This window comes from Sinohyriopsis cumingii, unplaced genomic scaffold, assembly GCF_028554795.1.
Source record: "Sinohyriopsis cumingii isolate HCF-2022 unplaced genomic scaffold, ASM2855479v2 utg000552l, whole genome shotgun sequence".
Lineage (NCBI taxonomy): Eukaryota > Metazoa > Mollusca > Bivalvia > Unionida > Unionidae > Sinohyriopsis > Sinohyriopsis cumingii.
The window spans coordinates 1170249-1189175 of record NW_028315908.1 but is presented as its reverse complement, the minus strand read 5'-3'; the positions used below and the strand labels follow the sequence as shown (position 1 = coordinate 1189175).

The 18927-nt window shown below is 35.9% G+C and overlaps 2 protein-coding genes across 3 annotated transcripts in view; one reads left to right on the top strand and one right to left on the bottom strand.

Annotated features, from left to right (window-relative positions):
• The window catches only part of LOC149773823 (tetraspanin-33-like), a 33775-nt gene extending 25949 nt beyond the window's left edge, over nt 1-7826 (bottom strand). Inside the window, exon 1 of the mRNA XM_089945976.1 lies at nt 7653-7826. Coding sequence (XP_089802102.1) covers nt 7653-7733 — 81 coding nt within the window. The 5' untranslated portion in view covers nt 7734-7826. The remainder of the gene's footprint in view (nt 1-7652) is intronic.
• A 1640-nt stretch (nt 7827-9466) lies between these two features.
• LOC149773822 (uncharacterized) overlaps nt 9467-18927 on the top strand; it is a 29820-nt gene continuing 20359 nt past the window's right edge. For both annotated transcript variants that reach the window (XM_089945991.1, XM_089945990.1), the window contains exon 1: nt 9467-9671. In XM_089945991.1, the coding sequence (XP_089802117.1) occupies nt 9498-9671 (174 nt within the window). In that variant the 5' untranslated portion in view covers nt 9467-9497. The remainder of the gene's footprint in view (nt 9672-18927) is intronic.

Sequence of the window (18927 nt, the reverse complement as noted above, 5' to 3'; positions counted from 1 at the left end):
AATTTATTAATGTGTGGCATGAAGGTGAGATTTCTGACGAATTCTTAAAATCTTTGCTTCCTCCTGAACAGATTCAGGTGTCCTGTCAAAATGAGATTAGTACAGTAGAATCTGATCTGAGAGACCACCCCTTCATTGTGAATAAGTGTTTCAAGTCTAACGAGATGATTACTGGTACCATAATAGAAGCCACTCTGAAAAGGAGATATTAAATTGTTTGTCTCCGAATACCAAAATAAACCTTGCATTAAACCTTTATTTCATCTTTTTACATACATAGCTCGTCAAAGCGATGGGACTGTAGTTCGTATGATCTGTGCTATCTGTACATGGTTTGGGGACAGGTATTACTGTGGCCTCTTTGCAAGTGTTTGGCACATAAAACCATTGAAAATTTCCAACAGTGCAATTAGTAAGGGTTCCAGTAGGTGTTTCAAATGCTGATAATGTATTTCGCCAGACACAGTGGATGTATCATGGGGTTCCTTTAAAGCATTCATAAGTTCCAAAACTGAAAACAATTGATTATAACTTTATGATTTATCTGATGGGATTTTTAAGTGTCTTCTCTTCTGACATCATACAAAGTCCTCTCATGGAAACTCCATTCTATATTACTTTTCACTCAGAAGCAGTAGTGATAACAAGATTTTCATGATGGCTTCACAAGTGGCAATACTGGACATCAGATCAGCAGCAATCTTGTTTAGGACCAGCATGATATTATAAGGAGTCGATATGAATTTACCTTTATGAGGTGGAAGCCATAAAAAGATTTTCACGATGACTGCTGTGGTGAAGGAGTAGCAATAAATTGATTTTCAAGTTACTGTATATCAGATTGACATCATTCAAAACCTACTAGACCTATAAGAAGTCTTCTGGTGAAAACCCCATGTCACTATGACTTTTCGTTCTGGAGGAGTAGCTATAAGATTTTCAAGATAGCTACTGCTGCAGCCACATTGGTCAGCGGATTGGCACCATTCTTATTTAGGACAAACTAGCCATCATAAGAAGTCTTTTGGTGAAAATCCAAAGTGGATATGACCATCCATTAAGGAAGAGCAGAGCTTGTCATAATGGAAGTTCAAGTGACGCTATTTACATATAGGACCAACTAGACCAGGGGATGAATTTGTTCCCAAAATTTCATGGCAATTCTCCTAATTGTTTAGGAGGAGTGGCAAGATGGATGGATGGATGGATGGATGGACAGACGGATGGATGATTCCTAAAACTTTTCTGGTCTCTGTCCAGTAGAGCTAAAAATATGTCCACATCTTCAACAAATGATGTTGCAGAATCATCCAAGAAGAACTGAGCTCATTATATATATTACTGATTACAGTTTCCAGCAAATGGACAGTTCCACAGATCAACCTAAATTGGTTTGTTTTTTGCACATACAACTGTATGTGCCGTTAGTGTAGTTTTCTTTGCATTACCGGTATTAGATTAACACATCTTTTACATCCTTAGACAAAAATTACGCAAAAGCATGAAAACTCTTTCAGGACACATAACTTTGTCTGGGTCATATTTGGCAATGTAACAAAATAATAAACTGCATATATTGATTTTTATGATTTTTTTTTTCTCAAAACAAAGTTGGAAGATATTTGAGTGCAATTTTTTTTTTAATTTTATACTTTTTGACAGGTACCAGAGTAGTCTTAAAATCTGGAAGTTTAATGCAAATGAAAGAAAAGTGTTATGGGATATTATTAAAACTCTAAATAAAACATTTAATATTGCAGAATTAGTGGAATATTTTATTCTGATACAAGAATTATATATATATATATATATATATATATATACACACACACACACACACACACACACACACATACTTAGTTTAAAAATAAATCTTGAATAATGACATGGTGTGATACAATTTTATTTTACCAGAAATCATACCTAGAATTTCTCTAATTACTGACCAGACAGTGGTAATTGGTTTTTTAAATCTTTACAGTATGAACAGCCAATTATCAGGTAATAGATGATGATGACTAATTCAGGTATTTACCTATCCAAAGATCACATAAATCATTTCATGTCTCATTAAGCAGTATTATACATGTAAGCACATGACATTACTGTGCAATATGCATGGTAACTAGAGGTTCAAGAGTGGCTGTCATGTGCCCCTACTTCCCTATCAGGAAACAGTACTTGCAAGTCATTTTCAGATGACTGGTGACTGTAATAGTGGGTCATTTATAGAATTTTACTATGCAGTATATACTGGTAAGATGCATAACAACTGAAAACAGTTCTTTGAACTCAGGAAAATGTAATGAAACCATACTTCAGTAGAAAGGGCAATTAGTGTCTAAAAGAATGTGTATTGATTCTGGTCTCAGTGAAAACAAGACTGTACTTGTCCAATATAAGTACTAAGAAAAGTACACTATTCACCCATCACATTTTTAACAGTGGGTATTAGTAGGGCATTGGTTTATCCAGCAGTGTCGCTAGGGTTGGTGTCACCCAGTGCGGTAAACTCATGATGTCACCCCTCCAGACTTCCACCATGGACTTCTTCTTCTTAAAATAAATAACTCCAAATTTTGCTCTGACCAGCTCTGAATCTCATTCAAATAAGCACCAGACACTCTGCAGATTGCATGGTGGCACCCTGTGCCTGCTAGTCATGTATTTAACTGATCGGTTATCCGCTTATGAAATCCGACTAGACCGAGCAGTGTGTGCTCTGTAAAATTTGCAATTTTTCATTTTGGTGTCACCCCTCTAAGATGGTGTCACCCGGTGCGGTCCGCACCCCCTGCACCCGCCTAGCGACGCCACCGGGTTTATCGACCAATGGGTCACCTTGACATTGACCAAGGTATTCAATCCTGAACTAAATTTACAATAAAAATATTAGAAAGTCTGAAAGGCATGTGAAAATCTAAATCTTAATCAAATTTTTGACCAGATTTACATAATTCAAAATTCGGGGCCCCGAGTGGCCGAGTGGTCTAAAGCGTTCTCCGTTATGGATCACTGCCATCTCACCTCTGTCTGCGCCGGTTCGAGTCTCAGATTCAGCCAATGTAGGTATGTGAGAAAGCATGCCAGTAGCTTCTCGTGGGTCGGTGGTTCTTTCTGGGGTTTTCCCGGGTTCTCCCTCCACCATTAATACTGGCCGCCATATATAGCCTATCGTGTGCTGAAAAATGGCGTTAAACCCCACAACAACAACAACAACATAATTCAAAATTCAAAGTCTTTAAAGTTTTAATGTCCAATTAGTTTGTATATGGAAATCATTGGAAGTTTCGCTATGATGTCTGCAGTCTGGCAGTTTATGGCAATGTCTAGCACTGGGGCATCATGCTGTAGACATGTAGCATCATGTCCCACCCAGTCACATTATCCTGCTACCAGGCCGACCCGAATAAACACTAACAGCTTAAGTTTAAACGCCTAGCGAGGCAGCTGTTAGTACCATCTGTATAAGTCTTAGGTATGACTCGGCTGGAGTTTGCACCTGCAACCTCTTGTATCCGAGGCGTACACTCTAACCACTAGACCACTGGAGTGTTCTTTAAAAAAAAATTTTATTTTTACAGCAGCAGATTTCACTCTTTTTGTTTTCCTGGCCACAGACCAGTTAATAGCAAGGTCCTGTAAATGAATACACATTTTTTTCAAAATGTGACAGTTGTTGTTGTTGTTGTGGGGTTTAACGCCATTTTTCAGCACACGATAGGCTATACATGGCGGCCAGTATTAATGGTGGAGGAAGAACCCGGAAAACCCCGGAAAGAACCACCGACCCACGAGAAGCTACTGGCAAGCTTTCTCACATGCCCACATTGGCTGAATCTTAGACTCGAACCGCCGCAGACAGAGGTGAGATGGCAGTGATCCGTAACGAAGAGTGCTTTAGACCACTCGGCCACTCGGGGCCCCTGGCAAAATGTGACAGAATTATACTGTAATGGACATTATTATATAGTAATGGACATGACATTACATTATAAAAGAAGTGAAATCTGTGCAGGTCAACTCGAATGAAAATTGAGAACATTTCATGCTGCTGTAAATGTTTATATTTTTGGCACACTTGGAAATGTCATCTGAATGCATAATACTGAACTAATTTTTCTACCATAAATACCACATGAAATTCAAGATTTTACTTTAAAAAATTCATGTAAAACTTATCATTTATGCAAGTGAAACATTTTTTTTTTTACTTATGGTATATTTTCTCCATCTCAGATGATATTTTGTGATTGACTTATTATTTAATTTCATATCAACACATGAAAGGTTATCTTGTGCTATAGAAAATGGAGTCAAGTCAATATGAACTGCAGACAAGAAAGGTATTCTTTTTGAGTAACTGAAAACTATAAAATTTTGTTGTGAGCTAAGGATTGTCAAAACATGAGTTTTTTCTTTCAGGGCATTTTCAATGACTTAAAACAGTTTTCAATTACTATTTTTTTCATACAGAACGTGGGTCACATTCCCATTAAATCGTAAACACAGCTAATTACTAGCTGGTTTTCACCGCCTAGTACATTATCTAGCCATCCATCTACAAAGGGACAACACTTAATGTGATAATTACAGGTGTCACATGTCATTTGATCCACCAACTTTAACCTCTTTATTAATTTATTTATTGTTTTTGGAAAATATGTAAATAACCAAAACTCAGAACTGAAAAAGGGACATTTTATGTTGTTATAATGTATTGTGTTCCTCTGATAAATTCATCAAGGTTTTTGGAAAATTCAATGAGTTTTTACGGGAAGTTAAAACCAAAACTTAAGTTTTTTTTTTTAAATTCAAGGAGTTTTCAATGTAACAATTCAAAGTAAGGCATTTTGTCAGGGCTGAACACACCATGGATCAGCTTTGTAGATGACACTTTTAGTGCTGATGACGTGAGATCCAAATGACCTTGCAGAAGCAGAATCTATAAACTAAATCTTTGGTGTGTTTACAGTTATGTGTGAATCTTATCAACTAAATGACATGAAAATGAAAACAGCTTCATATAAGGTAAAAGAAAATATAAATATCTTTATATTTCTTAGATTAAAGCATCATAGGTCTAGAAAGAGTGTTTGCTACAGTGTCTACATACTATATTTAAACTGTATAATCTCTGGTATGCTTAACTCATGCATAAATGGTGTTTTACAATGCCTTATTACTGCAGTATTTCTGATTATCATTGTCATCATGCATCACATCTGAATGACCTGTATGTAAACAAGCACTCAAGACTTCGCAAAGGCATCAAGTGTAACAGTTCTAACAAATACTCTATTCATTAAAAAAGATCTTAGATTACCTTTAGATGCACACATTTAATGATAGAATCCCATGCATACCATATCCAGATTCAATCTCTATTTCTTTCATTCTATTCATAATACTGTGCTGAGCACATTGTAAACAAATCATCTGCACTACAGTTTAAACAATTCAAGCAGAATTGGTGACAAAACTTGAGCTCTGTGATAAAAGAAATTGTTATATAACTTGTGGGGTGGGGGCTCATTAGGGTAAATTGTTAAACTTGTGAGCTTTGTTCCTGCATGGGGTTTTAGATCAGTTTTATCAAAGCAAGTAAGTGAACCCTGTCTTAATTTCAGATTATAAAGTGTGCTTTCCAGACAAGGGGCACACAATTTACATTTATAATTATTGTATTTGGGTTTTCAACAGGTATGCAATACACAATAAGAATGTCATAAATCATAATTATTTAATGGATTTGCCACAATTCAGGCAAGTAAAATTTCATAATTTATGAATTCATGGTAAAGATTTTGTGACTTTTTTATGTTGGAGGAATATGAACCCATGTTAACTTCCATAAAATCTGCTGGTTTTTTTTGGTGTCATGCACAGATAGCTTTCTCATCATGTGATTATGATATATTTATGATTCTGATAAAAACTTGACATTATTTCTTTGGTGCAAACTGCAACACTATTCATGAGTATGATTCTTGTGAGACTTGCTGACAATAATCAGTTTTAATAAAGAAAATAGAGCACAACGGAGAATGAGATTTGTGGAATACATCACAGAACAGGACATTCCCACTGGCTAAAAAATAAGAAAACAATGGAAAATTGCCAAATATACATCATCTGAATTAGATGAGCCTCTAAAACACGTTTAAAAAAATAAAGACTATATTATACACTGAGATTTTGATCATAATCCCTTTAGAGAATGATGTTGTTGTTGTTGTTGTTGTTTTGGGGCTTAACGCCATTTTTCAGCACACGATAGGCTATACATGGTGGCCAGTATTAATGTTAGAGAATGATGTAAAGATGAAAAAACGAATCAGACAAAAGAAAATACATATCCATTTTTGGCTGAAACTGCTTCATTTCTGGCTAACAAATGAAAAGTATGCATTAGTATGGATTAGCATTTAAATGAAACTCAGCACAATAAATGGCTATTTAATAGCGATTCAAAGTTCTTAAAAGGTAAATATAAAAAAAATGCACAAAAAGTCTTTAGAAGATAAACCCTTGCAGAAAATGTAAACATGAAGTATGGTAATATAAGATAAAAGATAAAAATGACCAATTCTGTAAAATCTACTGTACACTGTATATAAAATTAAAGATATGATAAAAAGTATAAAATCATAATAAAAAAAACTCACAGGGCTAACATTTTGTTATGTAACCTACATTTGCCAAAATGTCTCAGATTTTCTCTGGTGGTGCATAATGGTGAAGTTTTTGAACAGTATTCAAATTAGAAACTTGTCTCGTTATGTGGATGTCAATACACTCAAAAGAATGTGTACTTCATTCACCCTTCAGAAGGTATGCACAAGTCAGGTATTTCCACCATGTATGCAATTGGCACAATTCTATGAAAAGTCATAACAAAATGTACACAGAAACATACTCTGTTGATAATGTCTGTGGTGGAATCTGTGAAGGCTCTTGATAAATAAACCATATGCAACATTTAAACAAGAGAATGAATCGCATACCAAAACTGTTAGGTGAACTTAATCATTGACAAGTTACCCAAAATAGAAAGTTAAATAAGAATAAAGTGTATTTCACAAACGGACTAACAAAAATGTCGCCTTCTGCACAACAGGCCATGGTAGTTTTTCATAACTTCACTCTGTAAGTTGTGTATTTACGATATTGTTAAAAGATGTACGGTTGTCTTTTGCATGCACCTGCACTCACAAGGAAATTAACCTGTGTGTAAGTGTGATTTGGATTCAAACATCCCCCACCCAAACTTCTGTCTCACTATGTGGACGTCAATTAGACCAGCAAGTTGTTCTCCACCTTTTTTTTTTTTTTTGTTTGACTACCGCCAGTCAAAACAAAAAAAGAAAGGTGGAGAACAACTTGCTGGTCTAGACGTCAATATACTTGAAAAGAATGTGTGCTTGATTCACCCTTCAAAAGGTATGCACGTCAGGTATGTCAGCCTTGTATGCATTTGACACAATACAATGAAAAGTCAAAACCAAAGACATGCAGAAACATACTTTCTTAGTTTTGTCTGCGGTGTAATCCACGAATGCCACTGACTAATAATCCATATGCAACATTTAAAACACATTAATGAATCATACATCAAAACCGTTAGGTGAACATAATCGTTGACAACTTACCCAAAACAGAAAGTTAAATAAGAATAAAATGTACTTCACGAATGGACTAACGAAAGTGTCGTTTTTCGCACAACAGGCCATGTTGGTTTTTCATACAATTCACTTTGAAAGTTACGTATTTCCTATCTTTTTAAGACATCTATGGCTCTCCTTTGCGCACGCCCTGTACTCGTATGGAAATAAACAGCGAAATAAAATAGACGGGCAGTAAAGATTCATTCCTTTTACTAGGTAAGGAGAATCATATTTTGCAACCAGTCTAAAAACGGAACGGAGGCAATGTTAATTTTATGTAGTTAGAATTTTATCCTTTTACTGGGTAAGTCCAACCAGTATTAGTTATAAATCTTCTTTTCGGTCATTACTGACGAAACAGGAAAGGGAATAAAATTATTTTTCATACATGTAATATGTAACTGATAAGGAAAGTACTACACGAGTGATTCGTAATGACTTAATAATAACATCCATTTTAAACCGTTTTCGTTGTTATTTTTTTCCCTGATGTGAAAGAGTGCAAATAAATTTTTAGACATGCGATAAACGTTTGGCTTTTTCATTATATTTGTTTTTTTTAAGTTAACAAACAACAAAATTTATACATATTTTTTAAAAATATTTAATCATTTTCTGATACTGATATTTTGAGATCAATACATCATTTAAGATCATAAATATTTTATATCAAAGAAGAAAATTAGCTAAATAGTTTATTCGAATTTTTGAAAGCTAAAGTTAGAAATTCTGTATTGTTATTTTTTTTAATGACATAAATGAAGTTAACTGATCAATAGAAACACAATATTGATTAAAATGTGCAAATATGTTCATGTTTGTAGAAAGTCTGAAAAACAAAAAGTAATTTCATAGTTGCGTCTAGAACTGAAATGGTAGGTCAGTTCCTTCCTGCTGTGCCCCATGAAATTAGAAGCAAAAGCCACGAATGTCTCACTTGGTACAATTTACGAAATAAAAGTTCTTCAAGTAATATTAGTTTCATTCGACAAACTTTAGTTATGATTGAAGAATGAATGTATTTTAACAACTGACTTTTGTTGAATTTAAAGGAATATATTTTTGGTTCGAGTGAATTAAATTTCCTGAGTATCAATAATTATTTGTAAGTTGACAGGATTGTTCAGGTCTTACTAATATTAGTACCCCTACTTTGTGGACAATGATCAAAATTGGATATAAAATACATTTGAAATGATCACTGGAATTGTGTCTGTTTCCATCATATAAATACTAAATCCCAACTGTACTTACAGGAACATTCTACTGGTTTCGGTCAGTAAAAATCCGGATAATTGTTGTACAGAACTCTTACGGTATAATGAACTGGAAATTCTATACTAACTTCCTTTGACAGATAATTAGAATCTCTTTCTCATATATCCAGTACGAATATGTATGGAGAACCACTCAATCTGGTCATAAAGTAATTGTTATTTTATATATATAAAAAAGACAAAAAAATGAAACCAAATATTTAACATTTATGCACCACAAAGACGTTAACTCCGGTATGTCCTCAGCTTCTAGGATTTAAGATTTCGAATATCCATTTATTTCTTATATGGGATTTCGGCTGGCTAGGCAGCAATTACCTTCTACATATCTGTCTATCAATAAATAAATGCATATTATCAGTGTAAATAGGAATACACAACCATTTTTCTGTAATAGTGGAGAGAGAGAGAGAGAGAGAGAGAGAGAGAGAGAAAGAGAAAGAGAGAGATGTATAGCTATTTATAGATGTCTGACCATGGGAGACAGATATTTCATGCCACCAAAAGTTAAAGTTTACTATAACACCGTTTATAGTTTCGTTTCCTTGCAAACATGAGCCTGGCATTAGTATTGGTGATCTGCAGCTGGTTTTGCTCAGTAACCTCGGAATTCGTGGACCATTATGCCACGTTGGGTGTCAGTAGGGACGCTCAGCATAAAGAAATTCGATCAGCCTATACGAGTCTTGTCAAACTGTACCACCCAGACAAGAGGGGAGAGATTGGGGTCAGTAGGTCTTTATTGATACATTTATGACGTGTTCCTTAGACTTAGTATTCTGTTGTTTATTTGCTTGTTTATTTGTTTGTTTGTATTGTAAGTCTAAACTTCTTTTCTCATTAACTTTGTTGTAGCTGAGACTAACACCATTGTCTGGGCAGGTGCACAGGGGCTCGTATCGTTGCTTACAGTTTACCTGTCGTACATGTACTATTATAATATACACATATACATGTATGACTGATAGTTAAATTGTAAGCAACGACACGAGCCCCTGTAGGCAGGTGAAGATTTTCTTTTACAGATTCGTGATCAGTGGCTTACTAAGAGAAAACGGCGCCCGGGGCGATGATGAAGGCTCAAAGGGGTTTTGGCGCCCCTGGACATCTGGCGCCCATGGTTATGGAGCGCGAAGACCTACCCCCGTCCCCGTTAGGACACTATTGATCGTGATTCATTCTTACTACGTTTCGCTAGTATTCGAAACGAAATCTTGAATCGATTAAGGGCAAGGGGTTATGGGTTAAGGGGAGGGGTAATCAAACCTTTTGGTCAAAGTTACCTTTGTTTGGAATATTGTTCATACTAACTTTCGCCCCCCCCCCCATTTAACACTTAGCTTCAAAAATACATCTCTGAATAGGTAGCCTAATTCAACTATCTAAAGTAAGCTCTACGTGGTCAGAAATATCAACTTTGGTAGCTCTATTGTTTTAAGGGGTGAAACGATTCGTTGATATATCGATGCATCGATACGTTTGCTGTAACGATACATATATCGATACAAGTTATGCGTTGGGGTGGGATGCTTCCAATATTTATTTGAATTACTGTGGAATTCCCACCCTGGCTCGTTTTTGTAGGAAGTGAAATTAGTGATAGAAAGAGGTAAAGCTCAGAGCCCCCAGTCAGCAATACCGACAATTAAATTATTAAGAACACAAAGGTGAAATTCAAAAGAATAACAATTTAATACAAATTAAACGATATTAATTTCTCAACCAATCTTCCTCTCGACCATGTAACAACCTATTTCATCACGTGATTATAGTGTGATTATAGTGTGAGATGGCTTTCCCCTGTACTTGGTTTCTATTCATCTGTGTTTACTCCGCCAGTTCCTTTCCTCCTTCCGGCGTTCTCCGTACCCCGATTCTTCATATCCTCTTCCCCAATTGTCTCCTTTTCTCCTCCTCCTTCTCCCTATCTTTTTCCAGCAACTCGGCTTGTTCTCGGCCTACTGCCTTGTTCTATCCTGTCTCTCTGAGACTTGGGACTTGACTACCCGGTAGTTCTGTCCCCAAAAGCTTCCTGCGAAAAACACAAGGACGTTAGCATTTGTGTTAGCCATCTCGCCTCACACTACATCAACAATCAATCATCAGATAAGGGCTATCTACATCTTCGGTCACGCATTCGTGCACATCGAAAACCACACACGTTCTTATAGAAAACAACGTTGCAATAAAGAGCGGTAACCTACTTAACATACAGACATCACTAAATTGCGTCACATCAATATATATATATATATATATATATATATATATATATATATATATATATATATATATATATATATATATTCTTAATCTCATTATTCTCAACAATATCACAACAATCCGACGCATGTCTGTACATTACACTCCCACAAGTGTACACAAATATTCAAATATCCATATTATTTAAATTTACACACTGCAACCATTTCCAAAGTTACAATTTAATTCAACAATTGCAAAATCTAGAATATCACAAATAAATACACTAGTTTGCCACGAAGTAACTAAATAGCGAATTACAATATTAATTCTGACGAGCGAGCAACCTACATAATCATAGCTCATTTCTCAAGTACGCATGTAAATTAAACAATGCAAACGTAATTCTACGTACTAACGATTCTAGTAAGTAAATATACATACTACACATAATTACAATTACAGTGCCGTAACATTCTGCAACAATCGAGCAAATAACTCACTGACCTTTACGAAGCTTTCTGTCCTCGAATGTACCAAGGTTTTTCCCGCCAAATCACGAGTGGCTCCCGGAGTGAGTATATTTCTGCTCGACCAGTACGATGGCTTACAATCACTAATTCGTTCCCAGCCCAAATGACTGTTAAATTCTGGTTCGAATTGATGGCCCCACCCTTTCTCAGTTCTGATTGGATATCAGTTCTACCCCAGTCAGTTCAGTTAACAGACGAGCCTCAGGCTATCTGTCAACGCGGGGAGATTTACAACAGCATCGAGGGTCCTATGTTCAAGAACAAAGCTTCTAACGTCTACATGTTAGTTTTGACACCTAACGAAGAGAACTCTTGTACAAACACGAATCGCCACGACAGTGCAGGGTCGGCATACTCATGGCGCTAACCCATTCCTTTGTTCCTGACTTACGTAATCGCGGGCAGGCAAACGTGACAATTAGTTTGCCATGTTATTCTTTAAATATAACACCGCTCCGGTGGCCTAGTGGTTAGAGCGTCCGCCTCAGATGCGGGAGGTCGTGAGTTCGATCCCTAGCCGAGTCATACCAAAGACTTACAAAAATGGTACTAACAGGTGCCTCGTTAGGCGCTCAACATTGAGAGGCTAGTGTTGGGACTGATCGGCCTGGTGTCAGGATAATGTGATTGGGTGGGACATCATGCTTCATGTCTGCGGCATGATGCCCCAGTGCTTGACATCACTATAAAGTGCCACACTGCAGACATCGTAGCGATATGACTGAAAAATTGCCATTGCTAAAGCTATGTTAAAAATCCAAAGCACACACACACACACTTTAAATATAGCATTCATCTGAAACAGCATTTGCAGTCCTATGCACTCATTTTTATTAGTAAAAAGACTACTGAGAATTGTCGCTCGTCGTCTGCAAATTAACTCAGTGACATGTTTGGTAATGTGACACACACACACACACACACACACCATTCCGTTCTATAAAAAAAATAATTATCTTAACCCAGCAGCGTGTTCCAGATTTTTAATGAAAGACTTTACTCCTCATTTAAGAACCAATTTTATGTGAAGTTTCTACGTTGAATTTAATTTTGTCTACTTGGGTAGATTTGAAAGCTACACTACCGGTGTGTCACACGGTGAAATATGTTACATACAAATCTCATTGGTGGTACTTAAGTGTCCAACTACCAATCAGGAATTATTGTAGCTTATTCCCTGCGTGACAAACAGGAATTATAGTAAAGTAACAAATATTACGCAAACGTCATTGGTATATAGTACTTAAACAAAGATGCTGTCTGAGTGTGCGATTGAGCGAATCATGCAAAATTTGTACAAATTCGCACACTTGGAGAACAATGATGCACGAGAACTCCTTCAACTCAGTTGAAAGTCCCTCATACAAAAATGTGCTCAACGAAGTATACAGTTTTTATTTAACCGTTCTTGTCGTGACATCCGTTTTTCGGGTAGGATACTGTTTACACGTCTGGGTTCTTCAAGCATGACATGAATGGTTGTTAAATTAAATTTGATTGGCACATTGTGCCCTAGAATGCGCATTATGGCATAGTTTGAACCATCCATCAAGGATGCTTTACAAATGCATGTTTAAAATACGGGCTACCTAGTAAACCCAAAATGTCCGATTCCCAGCGTGGTTCATTATGTTTTCATTCGGCAGTGATGATGACAACACTTTTTAAAGTTAAGAAGTATATTGGATTATTTTATCTGGGAATTGCTAATGGAGATACCAGTGAGTGATTTTGAGCCCGAAAATGGTGTTAAATATGAGTTAGCTGTACATGTTCAATAGAAAAAATAGACGGCATGATGGCCAATCTCCCTTTCAGTGGTATTTGGAAATTAAATATAGAAAAGGCAGAATACTGAGCATATTTAAAATACAGACAATTTAAAAGTCTAATGCAATTTTCATTTTTTATCAATCAATTTAACCCTGCGGATCATACGCCTCAAAACCATATATCCATATCAGGGTTAAGGTAAACTGAATAAATAAGGATGAAAAAATGAAATTATAAAGTAAAGATATTTATTTGAATACCTCTGTCTGCACAAGCAGACTATGGCACTGATGGACTAAAAACCCTAATACAGCATTATGGAACAGATAAGAAATCCGGCATGGTACTCTGTAAATTACTGATTCAAGAAAACAAGTTTATGTTGGTGAAAAATCCTATTTTGGAGCAGATGTATCCAAAAGATAATATCTGTGAGCTCTGGAAAATTGTACATAACAGCCACAAAGATCAGTTCCCCAACATCTTCAAGGTGACATAGCTAGCTATGTATATGCCCCTTCCGAAAGAAGCACGTCCTTCTTTTCTACTCTCCCTTTTTGGTGACAGAGCGTGAAGTCCCCCTCAAGATAAAACCCAGCCTCTCCTTAAATTGTACATGGGAAACAAAGTTAGAATTTCTCTTTTTATTTAACCAGCGATTGATGTTGCTGATGGAAAAAGTGAAACAAACTTAGCATAGAATCAGCAAGGGGGCAGATTTTAACCGCTTCAGCTTATCACCTTGTGTAAAATATTTAAAAAATATAGAATAGGTCTGGGTGTTATTGTCAACAGTTTTCTTCTTCACTAACAAATACAAGTACCTGTGTCAGCAGCAGCCTTTTGCATCTGAAGGAAGCGCAGTGTGCATATATTTTGGTGGTATTCATCCTCATTCCCATGCCCAGATTTGTTTTAGATGAGATATTCTGTTTAGGAGGAAATTGCTTTATTCATTCTGTTTTGAAGATAACATCATAACGTCTTTGAAGTTTAAGTGAGACATGAAATTGGTAATAAGATGTTTTCAAAGCATTCTTGGCTTTAAACATTGAATAAAACTCACTAACCAACCAACAGGTAGTCTAAAAGTTTTTTTTTTTAAAAACATTCTTGTCAGCGATGGGGATTGCATATGATAACTATATATATCTGTCTATAATTTGCATACTGAAAATACAACCAGTATGTCAACATATATAAAGGGGCACCACCTACCTTCCAAAGATGGAAAGTCTATCAAGATCATATGTGTATCGATATGTATCGTATCGCAGGCTATGTGTCGTGAATCGTATCGTTTCACCCCTAGTTGTTTTTGCCATTCATCCAAGCTTCCCACGATATTTTCATTGTTTCTTTATTTCATGGAGAGAAAATAAGTATTTAATGTATGTATGGGTACTTACATCCGAGTTATAAATCCTCTTTTTGTTATTTCAGACCTTGCCCATACTTTCCGTTTCTTAAATAAAGACCTCCATTCGTGACCCATTTTTGTTTGTTGTTTGTATTGTTTCTTTTTTATGTCTGCCTTTAACAAAGACGCAGTGAGAGTCGAAAGTACTGAGGCAAGTTAACGGTTAGGCACCTTTCATTCTATGGAGTGTTGGCTGATTCGGACCATGACTGATTCTGCCCAAATTATGGGATGACTCGGCCCATATTACAGGCTGATTCAGCCTAAATGCCAGGCTGATTCGGACCTTGTGAAATATTAAAAGACAAAATATGGACACACCTTCCTGATTCATTTTAGAAGTTATTACTGTTTTCGCATGTGTACCAAGATAATGTATAAGGTTGGTTTTCAGCCTTTACATTTGCATCAGTGTTATTACCAAAAAATTGCCGAAATCAGTACAAAATAGATACGAGCAATCACATTTAGATTTCTGAATCAAAATAACTTTCCATTGTTTCAATAAAGAAAATATAAAGTTAACCTTTCATAAATCAGTTCAGTATCAATGCTGCCAAACGGTAATGCATATAAATTGACCTGATGTATGTATTGATTTCCCATGCAAATAGTGCTTCTTCTTGTTTATCACAACGATTGTACAAAGACTTATTGATGCGTAAAACGACAGTATAAAGTACTTCGCCGTTATCATTAAAGTTTTCTCAAATGTTATCTTGTATTATTGTCTTTTGAGTAAAATCTCGAACCAGTCAACCAGCTTATTTTAATTTTAAACTTTGAAACATTTGAGAATATTTAAATTAGAGCACACATTAAATTCATTATATATATATATATATATATATATATATATATATATATATATATATATATATATATATATATATATATATATATATATTCAAGTCAGCATTATATTATGTATGCAGATATGGTATTCAGCTCAGTAAATTGGCAAATGACCTTAAAAAAGTGCTTTAATTAAAGCGGTGTGGTCAAACGGATTTTGCCAATTCATGGTCAGATGATCCCACTATTAGTGTTTTCATTTAAATTAATTAAAGGCGCAATGACCGAACAAGGTAATAAGAAAAACGGTGATAGTTTAAGTTAAGACTGTATCCGAGGGTAAACTCAAGAGTCTATATGTGTTATTAAGTACTAATATATTATATTGTAAAATGCGGGATAAAGATTAATTCTAAATAAATCTAACAGAAGCATTAACATACTCAGACTAATATGTATAGCAAAAGGAATGACTGCATGATGCCTGATTTTAAGATTTTTGTCAGTGTTAGTAATTGTATTGTTTCTCAAAATTTGCACTTTAGTGAAAGAGCTTCGTTGAAAATATTTCACCACAAAATGTGTCGATGTAAGTTCGACAGTCTTGTCTTATTTCACTTTATGATGCATAACAGCTTCATCATTCCGCGTACAATCGGGGTTTTGTTTCGTTATGTCTATATTTGAGCTGCTCAACGTACCTGGGAAGTAATGCGAAATATTATATTTTAAACAAATGGAAATGATGTCTCATTTAATTCCAGGCTAGACTTAATAATAAATCACATGGTTCGAATCAGCCCGGTGTGCGTCTCTCTCTCTCTCTCTCTCTCTCTCTCTCTCTCTACATAAGCTTCTTTTACTCCGTGGTTTGGGTGACAGCAGATCCGATGCATATAGTGGTGAGTCAGTTGGTTTGCAGTACCGGTCAGTTTCTATGTTCCCTTTTAGGAACGTTCAATCTAATTAAAATTATATATATATATATATATATATATATATATATATATATATATATATATATATATATATATATATATATATATATATATATATTCTCCTGCGTTAAGATCATTCAGCGACCGCTTAGGGGTCATGATCTGGTGACGTATGTTATTATCATTATTGCTAATTGTAACAGCTAATCAGATTAAGTCTTATATCTTCGTGTTTGGGAGTTTGAGCAGTATATCTTAAGAGCATCAGTTTGATTTAATTTCAGATTTCTGAAAGCTGCGAGCCATTAGCTAACTCAAAGGTCACCAGGTCATGGTCAAGAATACAATAGAAGTTTAATCATAGGACAGAAGTCATTGCTGAATTCCAAGAATGTGCTGAAATTATCCCCTGGTTAGATACGTTTTGATTTGAAATCAGTAAATCTGCTTAAACTTGGATGAATATAGAGTGCCTAATTGTGAGCTTGAGCCTACTCATGAAACCACTGACATACGACTGTGCTTTTTTAGTGTTCATTGCAGTTCCATTGATTTGTAAAAAGTGTTGGATTTTGAAGACGAAATTGTTCAGCCTGAAAACAGATTTAAAGCTTGACAAGATATTCATTATAAGGGGAAGGATCAGGCAGACTGCTTCAATCTTCCTTGCAGGTTTTGATTCCCTCCACTTGTGTGATGTTGGTGTATAACCGTATAAGGAACATCTATCCTTTGTTATTACGAATGTATCTGGTTGGCTAGTTTTCGGTATTTTATCAGGTTAGTGAGCGGTAACTTGAATGAGGTATAAAAACAGTGTTTGCACCAAATAGCGATGGTAATAGTCAAAGGCTTAATATCCCTCCACATATGTTCGTTTCCTGCCCCCCCCCTTTCCTGATCGCTCTGGTGACCCAGTGTTTAGAGCGTTCGTCTCGGATGCAGGAGGTCGCGGGTTCGAACCCAGACCGAGTCATGCCAAAGACGTATACAAATGGCACTAGCAGCTGGCTCGCTTGGCACTGAGCATTAATATATTAGTGTTACGAATGGTCGGCCTGGTATCAGGATAATGTGACTGGATGGGGCATGATGCTGCATGTCCGTCATTATGCCCCAGTGCTAGACATAACTATAAATTGTCACTACAGACATCGTAGCGATACGATTGAAAAATTGTTAAAGATACGTTAAAAATACAAAACACACACACACACACACACACACACACACACACACACGTGTTCCCATCTGTGAGCGCTTTAGGGATCAGTCAAGTTAAACTAGAGTGGTTTAGGATCAACCGGCTGGAGGTATATCATTGTTTTGTCATTAATGTGTCCTAAGTTGTCATTACTAAGTTTCTAATAAAAAAAAAAAAACAACACACACAAACATGTCAGAACATTGTCCGTTTACCTCAGCAGTGTAGTCAGTTGTATTGTCGACAACAATGAAATCTCTGTTGTCTGCTGTCTTTATGATAATGTGTTCCATACTGTGTCACCGCTTATTAGAATGCATTTAAGACCGTGACTTCACCAGGCCCTGGAGCAAAATCTCTTTTTACCCAGCTGAATCAATGGGGCTTTTAGTTGCTAGAAGTGGGCTGTACAACATGTTAAGTCCACTTTTCACTGTGTCTCCAGTTTCCATTCAGAACTTTCAAAGTCTTCTCTTAGTTCAAGTACATTGTACGATTGGGACCGGGGACGAAAATTAAAACCCTTGGAGAGAAGACAAATCAGAGTTAGACGGCTGAACGAAGGATAAGTTCTGGTGTGCAGAGAGATGTTCTCGACAAACGTTCAGTTATTTTTTTCTACTGTAATTTACACGCCAAAATCTTTGTTAGATCTCTCAGTACCTCGCCAGCTCTTGATAATGTGTACTTTTATTTTCCCACAAGTTTATTTTTTTTAAAAGCTTTGTTAGACATTCGGGTGTTTATGCAGCTGAGCTTTTTCACTAGCCTATGCACTGCTATTCCCATCTACATTTTTGTCAAAGGCAAGCAAGAGATAGACTAGACAAACGATTAACACAAAAGAAAGCGTTGGATTTAAAAAGGTTTACATGACAATGCGTAATGGAAGCATTGTTTGAAAATATTAGAAATCCCCTCTAATTGTTTTTAACTGCGATAAAATTACCAAAGTTTACATGACTTCTTAATGGTTGAAAATGTTCTAGGTTGTGCCAAAATTGGTTTCAGGTAAGATGATAGTCAGCGGAGTTAAAACCAATTAGGCCTATCATCGGACATTTTCGTCCGATGAATAATCTTACTATATTAAAATCAATTAATTTTTGTCATTGTCA